The 22,300-nt window shown below is 41.3% G+C and overlaps 1 protein-coding gene across 1 annotated transcript in view; it reads right to left on the bottom strand.

The window, feature by feature from the left end:
* The window catches only part of C3H1orf94 (chromosome 3 C1orf94 homolog), a 334,497-nt gene that overhangs the window by 154,758 nt on the left and 157,439 nt on the right, over positions 1-22,300 (bottom strand). The window contains exon 3 of the mRNA XM_077296072.1: positions 19,443-19,630. Coding sequence (XP_077152187.1) covers positions 19,443-19,630 — 188 coding nt within the window. The remainder of the gene's footprint in view (positions 1-19,442; positions 19,631-22,300) is intronic.

Raw genomic sequence — 22,300 nt, 5'->3', positions numbered from 1 at the left:
GAGCTGGGACCAATGTAACAAGGCCTACCATAAGTAACACACTACGCCACCATGGACTCAGATCCTGCAGTGCCAGACGTGTCCCACTGCTTAAGCCAGTACATGTCCGGGCCCGTCTGAAGTTTGCTAGAGAGCATTTGGATGATCCAGAGGAGTTTTGGGAGAATGTCCTATGGTCTGATGAAACCAAACTGGAACTGTTTGGTAGAAACACAACTTGTCGTGTTTGGAGGAAAAAGAATACTGAGTTGCATCCATCCAACACCATACCTACTGTAAAGCATGGTGGTGGAAACATCATGCTTTGGGGCTGTTTCTCTGCAAAGGGGCCAGGACGACTGATCCGGTTACATGAAAGAATGAATGGGGCCATGTGTCGTGAGATTTTGAGTGCAAACCTCCTTCCATCAGCAAGGGCATTGAAGATGAAACGTGGCTGGGTCTTTCAACATGACAATGATCCAAAGCACACCGCCAGGGCAACGAAGGAGTGGCTTCGTAAGAAGCATTTCAAGGTCCTGGAGTGGCCTAGCCAGTCTCCAGATCTCAACCCTATAGAAAACCTTTGGAGGGAGTTGAAAGTCCGTGTTGCCAAGCGAAAAGCCAAAAACATCACTGCTCTAGAGGAGATCTGCATGGAGGAATGGGCCAACATACCAACAACAGTGTGTGGCAACCTTGTGAAGACTTACAGAAAACGTTTGACCTCTGTCATTGCCAACAAAGGATATATTACAAAGTATTGAGATGAAATTTTGTTTCTGACCAAATACTTATTTTCCACCATAATATGCAAATAAAATGATAAAAAAACAGAAAATGTGATTTTCTGGATTTTTTTTTCTCAGTTTGTCTCACATAATTGAGGTCTACATATGATGTAAATTACAGACGCCTCTCATCTTTTTAAGTGGTGGAACTTGCACTATTGCTGAATGACTAAATACTTTTTTGCCCCACTGTATATGTTATTCTCTGAAAACTTTTACTCCTAGTTTTAAAATAAGATCAACTTTATAATAAAATTAGCTGCCTTTTATTCTGAGATACAGCCAGTTTAAGTGAAATACCTTCTGCCATCAGTCAGAGTGAGGCAGTGGGGTCCAACAAACTGAGTGAGGGCCTGTGGGAGCCATCATATTAAGTGAAGGGTGATGGGGGTCATCATATTGAGTAAAGAGTGGGCTGTGAGAGCTTTCACACTGAGTGAGAAGCTGTGGGAGCCATCATACTGAGGTACCAAGATGTTGTTTGAAGGGCTGTTGGGGCCATAATACTTTGTGGGGGGGCTGTGTGCGAATCAAACTGAGTAAGGGCTATCATACATAGTTGGGACTGTGAGGGCTTCATACTGAGCAGGGACCATTATTCTGACATGCCATGACTGTGTGTGGGGGATCTATGGGGCCACCATATTGTAATGGGAGGCACTTAAGGATCATCATGCTGTTGGGGCATTACACTATGTAGGTGGCATGTGTGGGGGCAGTAATCTGTATTTCTGGAGATATGAAGCTTTGTGTCTGGGTGGGGGCCTAGTCATTAAAAACTATTAATATTGTATTGTCCAGAACATGAAAACAAGAAATTTTGCCCATTATCAAGTCTGTTTGGACAAAATGAATCATTTAATTTGTACAGTTTTATTACCATTATTTATGGGCTTAAAGCCCATTGTGTTGTGCCATCATGCTAGTTTTTTGCCTGCCTTTTACTAAATTCCTAATCTGTCAAGATGAATCCCAGCAGAAAAGTCTAAGTCTAAGTGTAAAACAGATATGTGCATGTCTTTCACTGAAACATTCTTATAAAATCAAATGTCCAAATTAGATTCATTTTAAATTCATATTAAATTATAAATTCTTCTTAAATTAACCCTTTGTAAAACACCTAGAGTAGTAATGTAAGAGAGATTTGTTAATGTCGTTCATTAAAACGTACTTATAAAAGTAAGGTTTCGACTTAGCAAGCGTGATTGGTAAGGTCACTTAAAGATATTGTCAGTGAGTCATTACCACAGAAAATGATCTCAGTATGGGATAGGGAAGAAATATCACCAGAAGGATAATGTGTCTGTCATTGTAAACGCTATTAATTAGGGTCTAAGGAATTTAGCATTCCACATAGCAGTGTTGCCTGCTTGTGTCGTATGTGCACAGGCGGTAATCTTTGAATAATTAACAGGCGGTCTATTGGATGTGGATAACTTGTTATACCTGCAATCAGTTTTCATGCACAGACCAGCGATGCACATTAAAAGTGACAAATAGAAGTGGATAGGCGCAACCAAGCAAACAGTATTTCTGATGACTTTACCACAAAGGAAATACTAAATATTACAGAACTTAATAGGTTGCTGTTATAATTCTTTGACACAGCAGGCTTGTGTGTGTGAAAGTATGTGCTGCTCTCCATTTGAATATAAAAGTAGTTTGCCAATGTATAAATGTATGTCATAATCTTAGGACATGTGGCAAGAATCAGGCCATAAGTAGATTCTAGATGACAGTATGTAATAAAGTTAGAACTTGTATGTGACCCCTAGATCTTTGCCTAGAGCTCCCAGATCAATGGTAGTGCAATCACAAAAGCCAGTGTCTACCAACACGGGAACAAGCTTATAGGTTACACAATCTTGTTGGTTGTACATCACAATTGAGGCCCTGAGCTACAGATATGTGGTTGTGGTACAAAATGATCAGTCTATGAGATTGGAGGTTACACTTCAATAACGAAGCAGTATAATATGAAGAGGCCAAGGCTTTCTGGTAATCGTTGTAACACCCCTTTAAGCAACCTGAGTGGGCAGGATATCCGGTTATTCTCACCTTGGTATGATGCAGTGCCTCTGCCAGAATCTTACTAGCAGCTCAAGGGGAATGTACGAGGGTCTTCCTCTTCTGCCAGAGGTTGACGCATGAAACCTCTGTCTACGCTCAGTACACACTGTAATAATTATAGGGGATAACTCAGGAGACTCTTTGCATGGAACAAGACAACTACAGGACACAGTTTTATAAGTGGTAAAGTCTATATTATCACACGGTGATTCAAACAGGTGCAGAGAGAAACTCAAGTCCACAACACTTGGTGCAAATAATAAACACAGCTTAGCAGTCTTCAGAGAAAAATGCAATCAAGCAGAAAGTCTATGAAGCACAGTTATTCTTGAGGATACTTGACACGAATAAATCCTTGTCTTAGTCCAGACACAGATAGATATGCTTATAGGCAGTTCAAATCATATCTTAGCTCAACCAGGGAGGTCTGGTTAATAGTCTCAGGTTATAGCAAAGCAGCAGCAGCTTACATGTCCAGCAAATGCAGATGAAGTAAACACGAGCAGCAGATGAAGAAGGATTACTGGAAACTTGTGTATGCAGCAGGAACTCAGAGCAGAGTAGCAGGATCACCACACAGGTTCACAGGAGCAGGTGTATAGCCAGGGAGTAATCAGAGGTCAGGAGCTGAATGCAAGGCAGAATACTCTAGCACAGACTGAAGGCTGGGGTGGAGTTTTATAGCAGGAAGACACAGTGCACATGAGACGCCATCTTGGAAGAGGGCAGTAATGTACAAAAGGTAAAAAATGTTCAGAGTCCTGACACACACTCACAAGAGATGAGAATGAAACACTTAACAGGTTTATATAGGGGGTATAAATGGTGGAAATGCAGGGGGCAAAACAAGAAGCAGAAAAACAAATAGTATTACACAATCTGAGATACAGTTACAAGATGTGCTTTGCAATAGACCTAAATGTTAAGAGTGACCCTTTCCCTTTAAATGACAGAAGATAGACTCTTAACTAATCATATATAACCAACGAATAGCTGCAGAAATGCAAATAATGCAGCATGCTGGGCTCTAGTTGGCGCGCCTACAGGAGCTGTTGGCGCACTTTAAGATCACAATCAAAGCAAAATACCTTCAGTAACACTTATGAACTTAGAAGCAAAACAACAAGTCCCATCCCAGTAATATCTACTCAACAACAGTTCCCTTTTAGATTCCTTATTAGTGGAACCCACTGTACCAGCAATCCTTGATGCAGCAACTTTCTGATTACCTTGGAGCTGCAGCGCTCACACATCTGGAAAAACATGGAGCACTGATAGCATCCTTCTTTGAGGTAGACCAAGCGTCGATGGACAAGTCCTAGTAACATAGCTGGTCTGCATATGTGGCTCAGCTCCAGGATTATCATCTCCCATCACACATTGAGCGGCTGAGCTATCAGCACCATATCTGTGTCTCTGTTCTCGAGTGTCAGACTCTCCACAGTCTGCTATTGAGGAACACACATCTCTCTGAGTCCAGCTAGCTCCACCCTTCTTCCAACTGCTCTGGCATTCAATGTCTGCTGGGAGTTGTAGTCCAGGGCAGTGCAAAAATAGAAGCATTAATGTCTGCTGTGAATGTATGTGTAATCCTAGCAGTAGTCTCACTGCAGGTGTTATACAGTATAAAGGGAAAAGACACTTATTGGAGCAGCAGGTGATTATCACCTCCAGAGATGATTCAGTCTGCAATTAATCAAATTAAAGCTGAATTTCTTGAAATTTGCAGATCTTTGTGAATTTGAACAATTTGAGATTCAGCTTGCTTGGACCTGGAAAATAGAAAACAATGTCGGACACCATTTCACACACTGCTCAAGAGTCACAAAAGGCCTAAAGATGACAGCCGAGGCCAAGTGGGCTTTCCCATAATGCTCAACAATGAGGGAAGACCAAGCAGTGTCATTTTATGGTTTTACAGCATAGGGATAGAAAAAGGTGATATTGTTGATGAATATTTAGCTGCCTTAATAGAGAGAGAGATATGGCAGGTGCTAACAGTGTAACTGATTATTGTATTCTAGTTACACACATTTATCATCCTTCTTGCATTACAAAGGTTCTCTCTTTCCCCTAAACCAATATTAACAATAAAACAGATTAGATACAGTATTGGAGCATGGCAAAATATTCTACACACCATTACAAGGCAATTGGAACACTTTTGGGGAAAAATGTTGCCAAATCTGGAGAATTCAAATATCAAAAGGTTCAATCATCATTACTCACCTCTAATAATCTTATCCCAACTACTCTGATGTTTCAGTAACAATCACAGCACACCACAAAGGCAGAGGGTACCATGTTATGGAGGTGCATAGTATCTAATTGGAAACCTTTCAATGCTGTCATCGGTCTCTTCTTGCTCTCTAAAGCTTCAGAAGACTCATAGCCAAAGAACCACATAATCCCTTATATAAGGCATGCCTGAACTTTTCACAGTTTCTCCTATAGATTCTTTCATAGAATATGGGATTACTTACTGTTCAATGGGGATTCGATCACTGGGATCACTAGCAATCTCAAGACTAGGGCTCGAGCACCTGAATCTTGAATGGAGCTGGGAGATGGGGCGGGACACCTGCTCTATCCCTACATTCATTATCTGTGGACTGCTGGAGAAAGCTGTGCAGACAACTAAATGATACACCAACAACTAAAGGATGTATTCTCAAGAATTTAAATATCATCTTCATTTATCATCTTTACATGGCAATTAATTGGCGTCAATTGTTTTAAAATATTTGACGCACAATACCATTTTTTTTAAAAATGAAGTTACTGTAGGATGAGTATTTCTTGAGGTAACTTGGTTTGCACACAACAAAGTACATGAAGACCGCTCACAATTTACAGCTAATTAATGACAGCTACATTGTAAAGTTTCTTGGGTTTACTGACAAATATTGTAATCTAAAAGCAGTTATTGTTCAATTGACCTATGTAGGCCACACAATAGCACCATATGCAACAGACCTGCATCAGTTTTCCAAGGTAGTGAATACTTTTTCAGGACCACTACCACTGTGATATGCATCTACCTCGACTCAGCAGGGCAGCATCAACAACCCCTATGGCTGCTACCCATGACAGTACTCCATGTCAGGTTTTACAAGGGCCTGGCATGCTCCTGTGTGATTATCTGACTAGGCCTATATAAGGCATAGCAAGACACACACCTGTGTCCTAGTATTACGACTATTAGTTCCATTAGTTTGACTGTGCGCAGCTACCTTCCTGTTTAATGTTTGCCTGCGGCCTCCAGTGCCTCAAGTATTTGCTTCATGCATGCCCTTCTGCTTCTGCATCAACACCCAGGATCCATGTGCCTGCCTGGGCTTAGAGGATCCACCTCACAAGGTGAGCCCTATACCAGCATACCAAGAGCAAGGATCCCAAAAGTGTAGTGACTAAAACAGTTACTATTGTGCTATTGGATACAGATGATTTGTCAGAACTGGTTTTGCAATTTACTGCGAGTCAACGGGAGCTGTGCAGGATCTCACAACACTACAGTTTCACCACCAGCTCCTCAACACCTGCAGTAGTCTAATACTCACCTGCAACACTGTGCCTGGGAGACATTTCCACATTTGCCCATTACTGCATGTTTTGATGGAGACATTTAGGCCTGTCAGGCTTGTGAAGCAATGCACTGTACATTTTGAGTTATGTCCCCAGCTGTTTTTTCTGACCAATCTAAAGTGGCATATATTTTTTCTTTGCTGTTTGGTGACGCGTTGGCGTAGGCTTCGCCATTATGGGAATGGGATGGCCCTATGAAATAATCTCAACCATCATTCTGTTTGCCTTCTGTAAAGCATTTGAGGAACCGGGTCATGTCCACTTCACCGCTGATTCCACACTGAAGCCTTGAAAAGGGACTAGTTCTGTGGGACATTATGCCATCCAGTTGCACACCCTGTCTGCTGAATTGACCTGGAACAATGATGTTCTCCTGGCTGTTTTCTATGCTGGCTTATCCAGGTGGTTCCAAGATGAAATCACTAGCAGAGATTTGTTTTTCACCCTTCTTTTTGAGAAAGGCTCAGTGTGAGCCGACACAGTGTGAGCCGAAACGTCACCTTGCTATATGGGTCTGAATAAAGTCCACTTTTTTCACCTTGAACTACATGGAGTGCTGCTATATATATAGATATATATATAGATAGATATGTGTGTGTGGGTGTGTGTGCGTGTGTGTGTGTTTTGACAAATATTTCCATTGAAAATAAAGTCTAAATGACAGAGAATTTCTCCATATAAAAGCTCATGTTAAAATTGCATTGCAATCGGATAGCAAACACACTGCATTTGGATGTAAATGGGATGCTAGGTGTGAAAAATCGGATTGTACTCGCATGACACTCGCAAAACTCGTGTGACTCTCGGCAGGGAGACTTGGAACAATTTTTCATAAGTTTAGTGTGACTCCGGCCAAGGACAGGTAATGCAGAAGTGGTATATCACAAATCCCAAAAAAGTGCAACTTGACACCTAACCTGACATTGGTCAATTGTCACTTTAATCCCTTTACCACCTTAGACTAAGGGTACCGTCACACAGTGGCATTTTCATCGCTACGACGGCACGATTCGTGACGTTCTAGCGATATCGTTACGATCTCGCAGTGTCTGACACGCAGCAGCGATCAGGGACCCTGCTGAGAATCGTACATCGTAGCAGATCGTTTGAAACTTTCTTTCGTCGCTGGATCTCCCGCTGTCATCGCTGGATCGTTGTGTGTGACAGCGATCCAGCGATGCATTCACTGGTAACCAGGGTAAACATCGGGTTACTAAGCGCAGGGCCGCGCTTAGTAACCCGATGTTTACCATGGTTACCAGCGTAAAAGTAAAAAAAAAAAAACAGTACATACTCACCATCTGATGTCCCTCAGGTCCCTTGCCGTCTGCTTCCCGCTCTGACTGTCTGCCGGCCGGAAAGTGAGAGCAGATCACAGCGGTGACGTCGCCGCTGCGCTCTGCTCTCACTGTACGGCGGCACTCAGTCAGAGCAGGAAGCAGACGGCAAGGGACCTGACAGACATCAGATGGTGAGTATGTACGATTTGTTTTTTTTTACTTTTACGCTGGTAACCACGGTAAACATCGGGTTACTAAGCGCGGCCCTGCGCTTAGTAACCCGATGTTTACCCTGGTTACCCGGGGACTTCGGCATCGCTCCAGCGCCGTGATTGCAAAGTGTGACCGCAGTCTACGACGCTGGAGCGATAATTATATGACGCTGCGACGTCACGGATCGTGCCGTCGTAGCGTCCAAAGTGTCACTGTGTGACGGTACCCTTATAGTTAAGTCTAAGGTGGCCTCCCCTTGTCTGCTGCAGGCTTCGGCGATGAGTCTGCAACATTCTGGCACATGTCAGCTGATCTAAATCAGCTGACATGAACCCCTAACAACTATGGGTGGAATCACGATCCACCCGTGGCTGGTAATATGTTAAATGCCACTGTCAATCTCTGACAGGGGCATTTTATATGATCACGTCAGAAGCCCGTCACTAATCCCCCCATCAGTGCCCGTGTCACATGACTGCGAGTCGCTGATGGTTGTCTTTGCTGGATAGCTATGAGCGCCACCCAGCAGCCGTTACTCATAGCAAGAGAGCATTTCTGCCACATAGAGTGGGCTGAAACCCTGCTCTGTGTAACACATGCAATCGGATAAGAGCAGCTTCTTGTCTCCCATAGAGACTATTGAAGCAAGTAAAAAAAAAAGTTTTGAAAACGAATTACAAATAATTTAAAAAGTATAAAAGTTCAAATCACTCCCCATTTGTCTCTTCCCATTGAAAATAAAAGAATAATTTTTATTTAAAAATACACATATTTGGTAAAGCCACATTCATAATCGCCCGATCTATCAATAAATAAAAAGAATGAATCCAATCGGCAAAAGGCGTAACAAGAAAAAAAGTCAAAATCGACAGAATTACATTTTTTTCTGTAACATTGCATTAAAATGCAATAACAAGCAATCAAAACATCATATCTGCACCAAAATGGTATCATTAAAAACAAAAAAATATGCCCTCACCCAGCCCCAGATCATGAAAAATGGGGACGCTACGTGTCTCAGAAAATGGATTATTTATTTTTTTTAGAAACTTTGGATTTGTGTTTCACCACTTAAATAAAAAAGAACCTAGACATGTTTGGTATCTATGAACTCTTAATGACCTGGGGAATCAGAATGGCAGATCAGTTTTAGCATTTAGTAAACATGGTATAAAAACAAAACAAAAAAACAATTTTGGAATTGCCCTTTTTTTGCAATTTCACCGCACTTTGATTTTTTTCCCATTTTCCAGTACACAATATGGTAAAACCAATGATGTCGTTCAAAAGTAAAACTCATCCCTCAAAGAACAAGCCCTCATATGGCCATATTGATGGAAAAATAAAAAAAAATTATGGCTCTGGGAAGAAGAGGAGCAAAAAAACAGAAACTCAAAAATGGAAAAACCCAAGGTGGTGAAGGGATTAATTTTTATTACACGAATCAATAGTATACGTGTAAAAAATAAACTTGGTAATGTATCCTCCTGGACTGATAACTCATTTTCAGAATTCTCACTTCTTGAGTAAAATTTGTATTCAGGGAAGACAGACTTTTATACTACTGAGATAGGAGATGGCAGTTGCTCCTCATAAGATTCTATGTAGAAAGAAGGAGCTGGAGAGGGGGAGAGGCGCTATACCTAAAGTTCCTCCTTCCTCTTCCTTTATCCCCTCTGTATAGAATCTTATCAGGAACAACGGCCATCTTCTATCTCTTTAATGTAACAATCTGTCTTCACTGAATACAGATTTTACCCAAGAATTGAGAATTTTGAAAATAAATGTCCTGGCGGAGAAAGAAGCAGATTTCGTTGATAAGATATATTACAAACTTTCTTAATTTTGCATGCACTATTGATTTATGAAATTAAAATTAAAAGGGCGGTTACACTTTAATCTTCTTAAGTAAGATTATGCTATGTGACAAGTTATCAAGATGGCATGTTATTTGTCTAGTCAAACTTTGCACCATCTGAAGATCAGAATTAATTTATACTAGAGAATTATGTATGATATGCAAAGTGTAAAGTGACAGTGCCATTTAACAGTTTCCGTAGCACAAAATGAAACACAAATTTATGCTAAACTTGAAATTCCTCCTAAGATAACTTTATAATAGATAGGTAGTTCAATCTGATACAATCCGCAAGGTCTCCAGAAATCATAATCCCTAGGTATTTAAACTCCTAAATCCTGAACTATCTTTAATTGTGGTATTAAACCATCTATCAGCAGAAAATAGCAAGAGAATCTTCTAGAAATGAGTAGGAGTGTGGTAGATAGTTTTTAGACTGATCAAAATGAGTTTATGGAAGAGTTAATTTCATATTGTACATCAATCTACACTTTTGAGCTGGAATATTCATATTTGGAGAAAGCACCAGAGTACCACTAAGGGTACTGTCACACCGTGCAATTTTCGTCGCTACGACGGCACGATCCGTGACGTCGCAGCGTCGTATGAGTATCGCTCCAGCGTCGTAGACTGCGGTCACACTTTGCAATCACGGCGCTGGAGCGATGCCGAGGTTCGCTGGTAACCAGAGTAAACATTGGGTTACTAAGCGCGGCCCTGCGCTTAGTAACCCGATGTTTACCGTGGTTACCAGCGTAAAAGTAAAAAAAAAAAAACCGTACATACTCACCATCTGATGTCTGTCAGGTCCCTTGCAGTCTGCTTCCCGCTCTGACTGAGTGCAGCCGTACAGTGAGAGCAGAGCGCAGGCGGTGACGTCACCGCTGTGATCTGCTCTCACTTTCCGGCCGGCGCTCACAGTCAGAGCGGGAAGCAGACTGCAAGGGACCTGACAGACATCAGATGGTGAGTATGTACGGTTTGTTTTGTTTTACTTTTACGCTGGTAACCACGGTAAACATCGGGTTACTAAGCGCGGCCCTGCGCTTAGTAACCCAATGTTTACCCTGGTTACCAGCGAACGCATCACTGGATCGCTGTCACACACAACGATCCAGCGATGACAGCGGGAGATCCAGCGACGAAAGAAAGTTTCAAACGATCTGCTACGACGTACGATTCTCAGCAGGGTCCCTGATCGCTGCTGCGTGTCAGACACTGCGATATCGTAACGATATCGCTAGAACGTCACGAATCGTACCGTCGTAGCGATCAAAATTGCACTGTGTGACAGTACCCTAAGGGCCACTTACACAGGCAGATAATCGTTAGTGTCACTCGATGAATGAGCAAAATGCTTATTGATCTCAGCAGTACATTATCCTGTGTATACAGAACATGTGCTGCCAGTAACATGATTTCTGTGCACCCAGAATGATAATAGTAATGATAGTTTTGGGTGCATAGAAATAGGAAGTGAAATTGGCATGTCTTAACAGGTCATTAAAATACTGCATATTGGACTGCAAGTAGCCTATCAGCAGTCATTTACTGGCCATGATTGGGTGCTGTGAGGGTTCATTCAGACACCTGTGCCATTCAGTCTGAGCAGAGATCACTAATACACGGACTGGGCTACTGACCCCCTCATATGTCTGTGAGACTGTAATGCTCAGGTCAGGAGAGTTGTAGCCAGTACGTGCATTATGGTTCAATTTTGACAGATTTGCACAGATGTCAACATGAGCCTTAATCGGTCCTCACTTTAGAGCAAATAGTCCTTTTATTGAGTATTCAGGGAGCCAAGTAGGCAATCATTAGGTTGACGATTTTCCTATTGATCTTAAACAGTTAAATAATGATATTCTCCCATTTTTATCCAAAATTTATAATTCTGGCCGTTTAAAAGGAGCCATGTCAGACTATGTAAGTGAGTTTTTGATGACCAGTAGATAAAAAGTCATTGGTAAGATTGTAGACTCATACTCTAATTTCACTGTTAAATCCAAATCATAAACGTCCATCTCTGGCAATAAGTCAGCAGTAGTTTCACTAAAAAATGTCAAACCTTTTTATCGCATGAAGTAAAAACTTTATTTCCATTACCAATCACCATGATTGGTCCTCAAGCTATTGTTTTCCTCTAGATGACAAATATAGTCCAAATTTATACTGGTAGACTAAACGATAGGTAAAAAAAAACAGTTGACAACATGTGCTAAAAAGTTGCAGTGAAACACCCCATAATGTTTGGTTAGCCGACGATTGTACAATGGTTTTGCAAATTGTTTCATGGGCAGCTATCTCGACAAACTCTCCCATACATAGGAGCACTTGCTCTGACTATGAAAGAGTTGTTGTCAGATATTTCTTATCTCAGGGAGAACAAAATGATTGGCAGCCCAAAGTCAGACATGCCAGATCATTACCTCCCTCGAAAATTATTTGTCAGGGAGCCCATACACTTTAGACCATTAACGCATCCATATTGGTGGCTTCGGCTGACATTAATGTGTACTAATACTAATGTGTGAGGGGGATTAGGTTTTACCCCATTCAGCTAAAAGGATCACATATTTCCTTTCCTTCAAATTTCATGAAATGGGGTAAGACACAGAATACAGGCAATCATGGAAGGTTCTCTTAAAGAACAGATTTACATGTAGAGAAGGTGAGAATTAAATTTGACAGTTAGACTTGCAGTAATATTAGGCATGTATTCATGTAGGCTCATTGTGTTGTCTTGTTAACTAAGTAATATATTCTTCACATGGTTATACATCATTGTGTTGACTAAAAACGTGAAAGGGTATGTGCTGAACAGACTTATGCAGGAAATATACTGATAAGGTTTACATAAATTGTAAACTATGGAAACACATTCCTTGTATTGCTTATCTTGAACTGGTACTGAATTACAGCTTGTGTTCACAACTCTGCTGTTTGCTAGTGGAAATAATTGGCTAGCTCCTTGATAAACACCACTAACATCTTAGCTGAGTTCATACAATGCACTGTTTAATTAGGTTTTTTCCTACATCAGTCCACAGCCAGTGACTGGTGTAAAGATGACACTTTCCAGAATTATGTACCACTGCACTATGTGCAGTCATTGAACCACCTGGATGATTTTAGCTCTGAAGGCTGTGGAACGGTGAATCTAACCAGAACGCTCTACCTTATTTTCAAAACAAGTAATATGATCAGATTGGCCAAAAACCACTACAAAAATTATTCACAGAAAGCAGGACAAAATATCAATAAAATAAAAAATATTGTATATTGGAAACCATCTCTCCTATAAGCCCCACTTTTCTTGGAATTCTCCCATGAACAGTACAACAAGTGAGGAAGGCTTGTGAACATTAGCATAACATGAATGGTGATTTCTATAAGTATTCTTGGACAAGTAGACAGCTTAAAATTAACCAAAATTTAGAAACAAAAGCTTGGGAATTTTTATTTAGATGTGAAATGCTCATTGCTAGACACAGTAAATAGAACATGGATACACCCTGGAGCCAATTAATTACAGTTTTACGCAAGAAAATTGGCGTAAAAGCTTTGAACAGTGGAAAACATTTGCACTACTTGGATTTGTGGGAAAAATTTGGTGACTATTTTGTACTTTCATGCCAGATGGAATAATCTCAGCTGAAATAGTCAGAGCTGGGGCGAGCAACTTGTTGTCTAATTCATTAAAAGCATTTTATACACCAGATATGCTACTCTGACTGGAGTAGCATATCTGACGTGGTGCGTGGAGGCACATGCCAAGGAGAAGAAGCACCGAATTCATGAAGTGGCATGCGCTTCTTAATGAATTTGGCAAATTATATCCCAGCAAGACTGGCGTAGAGCGAGCATGCACTATGTCAGTCTTAATGAAACTGTTTTTTCATCAAAGTTTTAATCATGTATCCTAATCATTGAGACCTACATCAAATTAATTTTTATTCTACGAGTTTTTTTCATCCCTTTTCCTAGATGCTATCAAAGCTTCCAAACAGGTTTTCATAAACAGCTGTTGCATCTCTGAACCAGTAATCTGTCTTGCAACTAGTTTTAATTCCTCTACTGCCAGGGAACATTAAAACATTGTTCTGGGATTAACTAGTATTTGGAACACAAAGAGCCAATAATATAAAGTTCTGCAACAAAAGAGGTTATTGATTGTATATTCATGTAATTTACTGCCGCTTTCGCCAATACAAATCACTTAGAAATATTTGCAACACTGCTAAAGGCACGATTTACATAGAGTCGATTGTACCCAGAAGACCATAATAAAAAAGTAGGATATAAAACTACCCTAGATGCTGTAAACAGCTTATAACTGTAAATTCAAATAGCATTCTGCAGCTATCTTATACCTAGTGTGCACATATGAAAAAGAAATAATTAAAAAGCACCAGATACAATTTTTAACATTATTATTACTTATTTTCAGAGAAAGCTATCAAAGAAAGAAATTACTACAGTAGAGAATTCAAAACATAGGGATTTAAGGTGCATCAGTAGGACAAGTCATAAATGTTGAATGAGAAGGATTGAGTACAAGTCAAATTTCCTGAAATTGGCAGTTCCATGAGATTCAATATTTGATTCACAAAGATCATTTAAAAAACCTCTTCTTTTAGCCATCATGTGTCTCAACAGCCTATTCCGCACTCTAGGCCGGTACTTCCGGCCACGACCAGACTTCTCTGGTCACTGTGAATCATAATTGCAATGTTGTGATGTGATGACATGTGCTGTGACCTCAGAATGCACAGTGACCCCCGAGGCCTGGTTGTGGCCAGAAGTCCCCAGCCTATAGTAAAGAACAAGCAGATTAGGAGCACAAGAGTTCAAAGGAGAGTCCATGAAGGCCAAATGGCGGGCACTGAGCAGTAGGGAGGCCGTAGAGGTAAGTATAAGATTTTCTTTTGTTTCTTATGTTTATTATTCTCTGTGGTCTCTCTAGATCCAAAAGTATAATACGGAGCATTGAATTCATGGAAAATACCTTCTCAGGAAAATCTGCGCAAACTGGCAAATTCAAATTTCAAACGAGCTGCTCATCACTGGTAATGATGTATAAAGACTTCCTGTCCTAGGACGTAATGTTTTATTTTTCACTATGGGGCCTTCTCACTTCTAAATAAATCCCTGGTAGGCCCATTTGGCAATCCAACCTGGCCAGCGATGACAAGCAATGAAGAAGGATACAAAAACCTTGCATAAAATCTGATCTGATCCTTCAAAGTTTAACTGAGTTGCAGAAATCACTGCATTCAGCTGTTTCCACTACTCACATAGATGAATGGACCAAAAAAGCTGCCTCTACAAAGTGTGTTTTTGTAGTGTCATTGTAAAGGTGGAGAAGTCATCCTGACACCCTCTCTAAAGACTTCTTGTATTAATGTATTGCAATAACCTGTTTTATTTGTGATTTCACAGGTACTATGCTATGCAGCAGTTTGTTAGGAGGCGACTGGGTTAACAGTTAGTGTCAGCCCAGGTGGGGAGGATTTACATGGGCATTTTCAGAAAGCTAGTTCCTAGTTACTGGGCAGTTATTTATTGAATAGATTCTGATGAGATAAGAAGAACTGTTGACCAGTAGGCCAGAGGTGGAGAGTATGTAGCGACTGAGGAATTGAAGGGTTAAAGTTCAGAACAGTGTTACAAAAAGCAGCTTACCCTCTGCAAGGCCGGAGTGAAGAAACAGAAAATAAGTCACAGTGACACACTTATGTGTGACCCTTAGGGTATGTTTCCACGGTCAGGAAACGCTGCTTGTTTGACGCTGCGCAGAGCTGCAGCGTCAAACAAGCAGTGTCCAGATGTTCCAGCATAGTGGAGGGGATTTTATGAAATCCCGTCTCCACTATGCGTGGAAACCCGCACGCAGCGGCCCTGCGACTCCGGACATGCTGCGCGTCTTTTCAGATCGCAGCATGTCCGTACACCTTGCGGGGACGCAGCGTCCCCACAAGGCATATCACAGGGCCCTATGGGACAGAGCGATCATCCCGGATGTGAAGAGTTAACACATCCGGCATGATCGCGTCCCAGAAAGGGGGCGGGGCTTAGCACCGAGCGGCTTCGCCGCTGCGGCGATACCGCCGGCCATCCTAAACGTGGAAACATACCCTTATAAATACAAGAAAGATCCTTCATCAACAGTGAGTACCTGCTGTAGTATAAAGAGAGCTAAGGGAGGTGTAATGTGTCATTCCAGTCCTGGAGGTCTACAGAGAAGTCTATTCTGATCAGGAAGGAGCACAGTGTGCTGCACTGTAGTGGAGGATACTCTGAATGGGAGGTTAGAGCTAGGAATCTCTTGGAAAAAGTACTCTATCATTCTAGAACTGTACCTTAACATTGTTATGCCATTTGCTATGTTATGCAGAAGAAATGTTTGAAGAAATGCATGCTTTTTATCAAATGTTGAAGATCTGGTACAAGAAATAAACTAAAACATGTATATCCTTTTAAAATGGTATCCCTGATTCATGACATGAATCTAAGGTCCCCATACAATCAACCCACTTGTGGCCCAAAGAGGACTGAGCAGAAAACCCTTAAACTACCCTAGAAGGGTGTTTAGGGACATAGGTGTGGCCTTCTGACAGTCCCGTCCCTTACATAATCTCTAAATCATTTGTAGAAGTGTATATGTCCACATCTTGGAAAATGTTCCAAAAATGTGTTATGCTAAACCACGTTCCCTGAATCTCTTGGTTATACCTCCAAGTGTACTGCATGCACCCATATAACATACTCACAGTACTAGTAGTAGGGATGAGCAGATTGATCTGAGGAGGATTGACTTCAAGTCAAGTTTCATCAAGTTCACAAGTCCCATGAATTCAAACACACAGGTACAGCACAGGTGCTGTAAATGAGATCTTAGGGGCTCATCAACTGATGAACTCCGGTGAACTTTCTCACCGCAGCTCAGCGCTACACATTGCAGGAGTGATTATACCATCGTTGCCAGCTGCCAGGAAGAGCAGTCACATTAGTGACTGCTCTCAAAGTCATCAGGATTGTCGTGGGAAATTATGGATTATCTCTTCACTTCGGAAAGTTTGAGGAACATTGTTGTTTATTATTTTAATTCATTTGCAGCGGACATTGGCTTCAGTGGACTGGGCGATGACAATAAATAAATAATATATATACACAATAGATAAAAAAGGAGTCTGTGTCATTATTTCAAATAAAGGACTTTATTATGGATGTTTTTTATACAATATCAATATGAGGTTATTAATGAGGGCGTCTTATAGACGCCTCACAATTACTAACCTCTGGGCTTGATGTCACTGGACGATACAAAGGTGACATCAACCCCACAAATATGAACCCCACTTCACACCGCCACAGGGCAAGTGGGAAGAAGAGTCGGGCAAAGCTCCAGAATTGGCGCATCTAATAAATGCGGCATTTCTGGGCAGCTGCAGGCTGCCATTTTTAGGCTGGAGGAGGCAATATCCATGGCCCTTTACCAGCTTGAGAATACCATGCATTTTTTTAAATTATTTATTTAAATAATTTAAAAAAAAGAGTGTGGGGACCCCTCTATTCATGATAACAAGCCTTGCTAATGCTGGCAGCTGAGGGTTGCAGCCCGCTGCTGTTAGTTTTGCCTGGCTGGTTATCAAAATTACAAGGGAAGCCACTTTTTCCTGGTGTCTGCCCAAAATTTGAGCTGTTTTGACAGCTTTGGGCATCCTGAAGGTGTTGTCTATATGTTTGCATTTGCCTCCCATTGAATTCAGTGATATTTGGTGAACATCGGGAAGTTCGGCGAAAATAGCTGAACCGAACTTTAAAGGGTTCACTCATCTCTATTCAAGAGAATCTCAAAAACAAAATGTCCAGCACCACCATCTGTGTAGAAAAACTAGCAAGGTATTCTCCTACCCCCAAAAAGCGTTCACTTTTGGACCGTTCTATAAATTAAGTAGTCTAAAAAGTCAGATACTGCAGTGTGTTTTTAAATAGGCAGGTTGTTTTTTTACCGAATACCTTCAGTTTGTCCCTAGCCAGATAGCATGAGGTTACTTGGACATTAGTAAGGCTGTTTTTGCACTAGAGAGCTAAAAATGCATTCAGTAGTCTCATTGAAGACCTCAGAGGGTTATAAATAATTAAATTTGTCACAAAGCTGGAGAATTTGAATTTCAAATGATCCGCCCAATTCTAATTAGTAGAATAATAAAAAAAAAAGTCTAAAGACTTTTTCATTTATTCTGGATTGAGGTGAAAATGACATCTGTGTTTCTCGGCTGGAGTATGTACAGCAACACACAAACCAGCCACAGTCTCCAGAGCTAAACTCCATACCAAAATAATTGCTTATGAAGCTGTTGATATTAGGAGACCTGCAGCTGTTCCATATATCATGGTCCATACCCAGAACACAAAACACAGATATGTGAATTGGGCCTAAAGGGTGAGTTTTTTACATTGAACTAGGTTTTCTCATGCTTAAAACTTCATTTTTACTTTGTGCTGTGTGAATTTGAAATGTATGTGAGGCACGCAGCACACAATTAATGTGATAAATTAGTGTGGATGACTTTCAATTAGCATGCCATTTCAACCAAATGAACCGGGGATTGTAAAGTGCAATAGGACATAAATAAATGAATTAAAAATGGCCACAAAAATGCATGATAAAACCTAAAGTATAGATATTTTCTGTTTTTAGCATAAAAACATTCCTTAGCCTCTATGCTACAGTATGCTATGTTTACGTACCTCAAAAAAATATATTTTAAAATGCATATTTTTTTTAAATTTACAATTTTAACAAACTAATTTGTTTTAAATCTTCAAGTGAATTAAATACAAACACAACCAGAGCCACATACCGTTTTTTATATTTATAAAAATATCAGAACACCTACTAGTCCATGGTAATAAAATAAATATCTGGCCATATGGAATAACTGTAGATTAGTCTGTCATATTGATTTACAGAAATATCTATCTATTAATTCACTCATTATCACTCAAGAATCTCAAGAATGAACACTTATTATGATTGGTCATCAATATCATAGTAGTGAAAGACCCTTTTAAATAAATCCATTTTTTTCCAGGAGGTAATCAATTTGCACATTGACTAGTGAAAATTGAACAATTTTGAAAATGCTTCTCAGTAGTTTTAATCATTGTTATTTTCTACTTAAAGGTCTGGGCAGTGGAATAAAGCTGTGTATGGCCAACGTTATGCGCTCCTTCAGATGAGCGTATTATACAAATGTGCTGTCGAGAAAAAATTGGACAGCACACATTGACAGCTTATTCACATGGACTGTGTGGAAAAATTGCAACATGCGCTATTCAGTTTTGTATTTCCAATAATACTTAGTGCATCTAAGTAATGTATGCAACCTCCTTGAGCTGTGCGTTGCAATAAATGGCCACTATTATTTGTCTCTATAGGTAGTGTATGGAACCTACCAATTTAGCATATCGCATGGTAAAGAAATATGTTAACCTTAGCTCTATGGGGAAAAAAAATCTTAGCTTTCCATTTCTTGCCATTAAGGGATTCACAAGCATCTGCATAACAGCCTCTCTTTCATAGAACCTTGCGTATTAAGCTATATTTAAAAAGAATAAAAATTAGCAAACTTTTTGGTGAATCTTATAAAACATTACCTGGAATTGTCCATAGTTCATGGCATGGGGCATACAGAAAGCTGGCATTGGAGGAAAATACGAATGGTTTGCAGGAGGTTCAGCCTTAGAGGTTGGTGGCATGAATACAGGGCCTGCCTGTTTCACGTTTCTACCATCAGTCTCCTTTCCAGGAATGGGTGCGACAGCATGCCTATGCACAGCGATACCTAGAGTCAAGTCAATAGCAAAAGAGAATTATTATATCATTGGGTCATTCCATTTCTTACAGCAAAGAAAATGTAATTTGGATGTTTTAATAGATACAGACAATAATCTGTTATTTGGAAAATTCACAAGATCATGATCAGCTATGATTAGTGATGAGCAAATAGCATTGTTGCTCGGGTCTCCCCGAACATGCTCGGGTGGTCTCCCAGTAATTGTTAGTGCTCGGAGATTTAGTTTTCGTCGCCTCAGCTGCATGATTTACAGCTGCTGGACAGCCTGAACACATGTGGGAATTCCCTAACAAACAGGCAATCCTCACATGTACTCAGGCTGTCTAGAAGCCATAAATCATGCAGCTGAGATGAGGAAAACAAAATCTCCGAGCATGCCAAAATACTCGGAGATCACCCGAGCGTGCTCGGGAAAACCCAGGTAACAAGTATACTCGCACATCACTAGCTATGATGTAATAGATAGAGCTCCCTTTATTTTATACAGTGTACCTTCTGTCCAGAAATGCTGCAACTTGTGTTACTTTTCTGACACCATGTCAAATGGATGTGTCAGTTAACGTTACATAACACCATTTGTGTTGTCTAAATATGTATCTGAAAGTGAGCAGTACCCCACCTTGGAATGCTATATACCCATCTTGGTGCAAAACGTTCAGTTTTATTTTTTCAACAGTGTGGCACAGGCATCTTGGTGGTTAATGTGAGGGCTCGCTCACACGAGCATATAACTCAGGGGAATGCTAGCTGATGAGAAAAGGGATTGCACTCGGACCAATGTTATTCATTGTGGCACTCCAGATCTGCAGTTTCTCAGCTGTGATTGGTGTAAGAAAAAAAAACTGATACCACACAGAGCCACAGTATGGCATCCATTTTTACGGATACATTACAATTCTGTAACATAGAAAGCTGTAAAAGATTAATAGCTGCTGATTAAAAAACTGATTGCACATGGACGACAAGTGAGAAAAAAATTGTCCCACTTTTTTGGATGAAAATCAGACCGATTTTAAAGACTGTCGTGAGACCCCAGCCTAAGTGGTAGAATAGTGTAATCGTTACAGTTTCCAGATGAGGTACAGTGCTTGTTGGTTACTCTAATATTAGGTGGGCAAAGTCTCTAGAGCAACAAAACAGCACAATAATTGCAGCTCATAAGACAGTCCTTTGTTATTGTCCAGTGTTCAGGTTACTCCCAAGATGGCTTTCACTTCTGGACCAAAAATTCCATACCTCTATGGGTATGAGAGTTTACACACATGAACTTATAAACAAATTGGTCCCATTCTCATCCAGAAAAGTTGGATGACCTTCTTTTGTCTTGTGAGTGCAATGTGAGTGTGAAATTGTTTTCTTGGCTTGGAACCATATGCAATCCATATGTAATGCATTTTTAACATCATCTTTTACATACTGTAATACTCTATACATAAACACAAATTAAGACTGACATGCTTAATGGACGAATGAAGATAACCAGGATGTAAACTAAAACAAGCAATCTTTATTAAATATTAAAAACATAGAATACTAGATGGGTATTTCCTGAAGGAACTACAGATAGTGCTTTGGAATGGTGCCCGGGTTGCCCCAGCAAGACTTTCACACTTGGGTGCCCCTCAGGCGCTGGTTTGGTAGTTGTAGCCACTCTGGGTCCGATTTGGTGGGCGGCGCCACTCTGGGTCCGATTTGGCGGGCGGCACCACTCCGGGTCCGATTTGGCGGGCGGCGCCACTCCGGGTCCGATTTGGCGGGCGGCGCCACCCGGGTCCGATTTGGCGGCCGGCGCCACCCTGGGTCCGATTTGGCGGGTGGCGCCACTCCGGGTCCGATGTGGCGGGCGGCGTCACTCCGGGTCTGATTTGGCGGGCGGCGCCACTCCGGGTCCGATGTGGTGGGCGGCGCCACTCCGGGTCCGATTTGGCGGGCGGAGTCACTCCGGGTCCGATTTGGCGGGCGGCGCCACTCCGGGTCCGATTTGGTGGGCGGGCCACTCTGGGTCCGATTTGGTGGGCGAGGCCACTCTGGGTCCAATTTGGTGGGCGAGGCCACTCGGGGTCCAATTTGGTGGGCTGCGCACCTCGGGATCCGATTTGGTGGGTGGGTCACTTTAAGAGTTGATATTATCTGGCAAAACTGTGTCTTGGTAGAGTTCGTAGGTGTTGGCATAGTAACTGAGTCTGACTGCGCATATCAATGAGCTAATCAGCCAGGTGGCAGTTGGCAGTTATTTTTAGAAACTGCCTCAGAAATCAGGCCCATTATAAACGTATGGTAAAATTTCCCTATTGAAATGCATTGAAACACTTTTTTCAAACACAAATTGTGCCAAAACTACAAATCCGATCGACACGAAAAATACTTAGCACACCTCTTGGGGATGCTGGCTTCGAAATGACACCTCACTGGAGTCTGTGAGTGAAGCGGTTCGGGCCGCATTACGTGCGGACTGAATAATAAGAAGAACTAGATGGGTATTTCCTGAAGGAACTACAGATAGTGCTTTGGAATGGTGCCCGGGCTGCCCCTGCAAGACTTTCACACTTGGGTGCCCCTCAGGCGCTGGTTTGGAAGTTGTAGCCCCTCAGGGTTGAGGATTTGGTAGGCTGGGCCCCTCAGGGTCCGATTTGGTGGGCGGGGCCCCTATAGGTCTGA

This window comes from Ranitomeya variabilis, chromosome 3 (assembly GCF_051348905.1).
Source record: "Ranitomeya variabilis isolate aRanVar5 chromosome 3, aRanVar5.hap1, whole genome shotgun sequence".
NCBI lineage: Eukaryota > Metazoa > Chordata > Amphibia > Anura > Dendrobatidae > Ranitomeya > Ranitomeya variabilis.
Note: the sequence above shows the minus strand (reverse complement) of the source record. Positions and strands in the feature narration are given on the sequence as shown.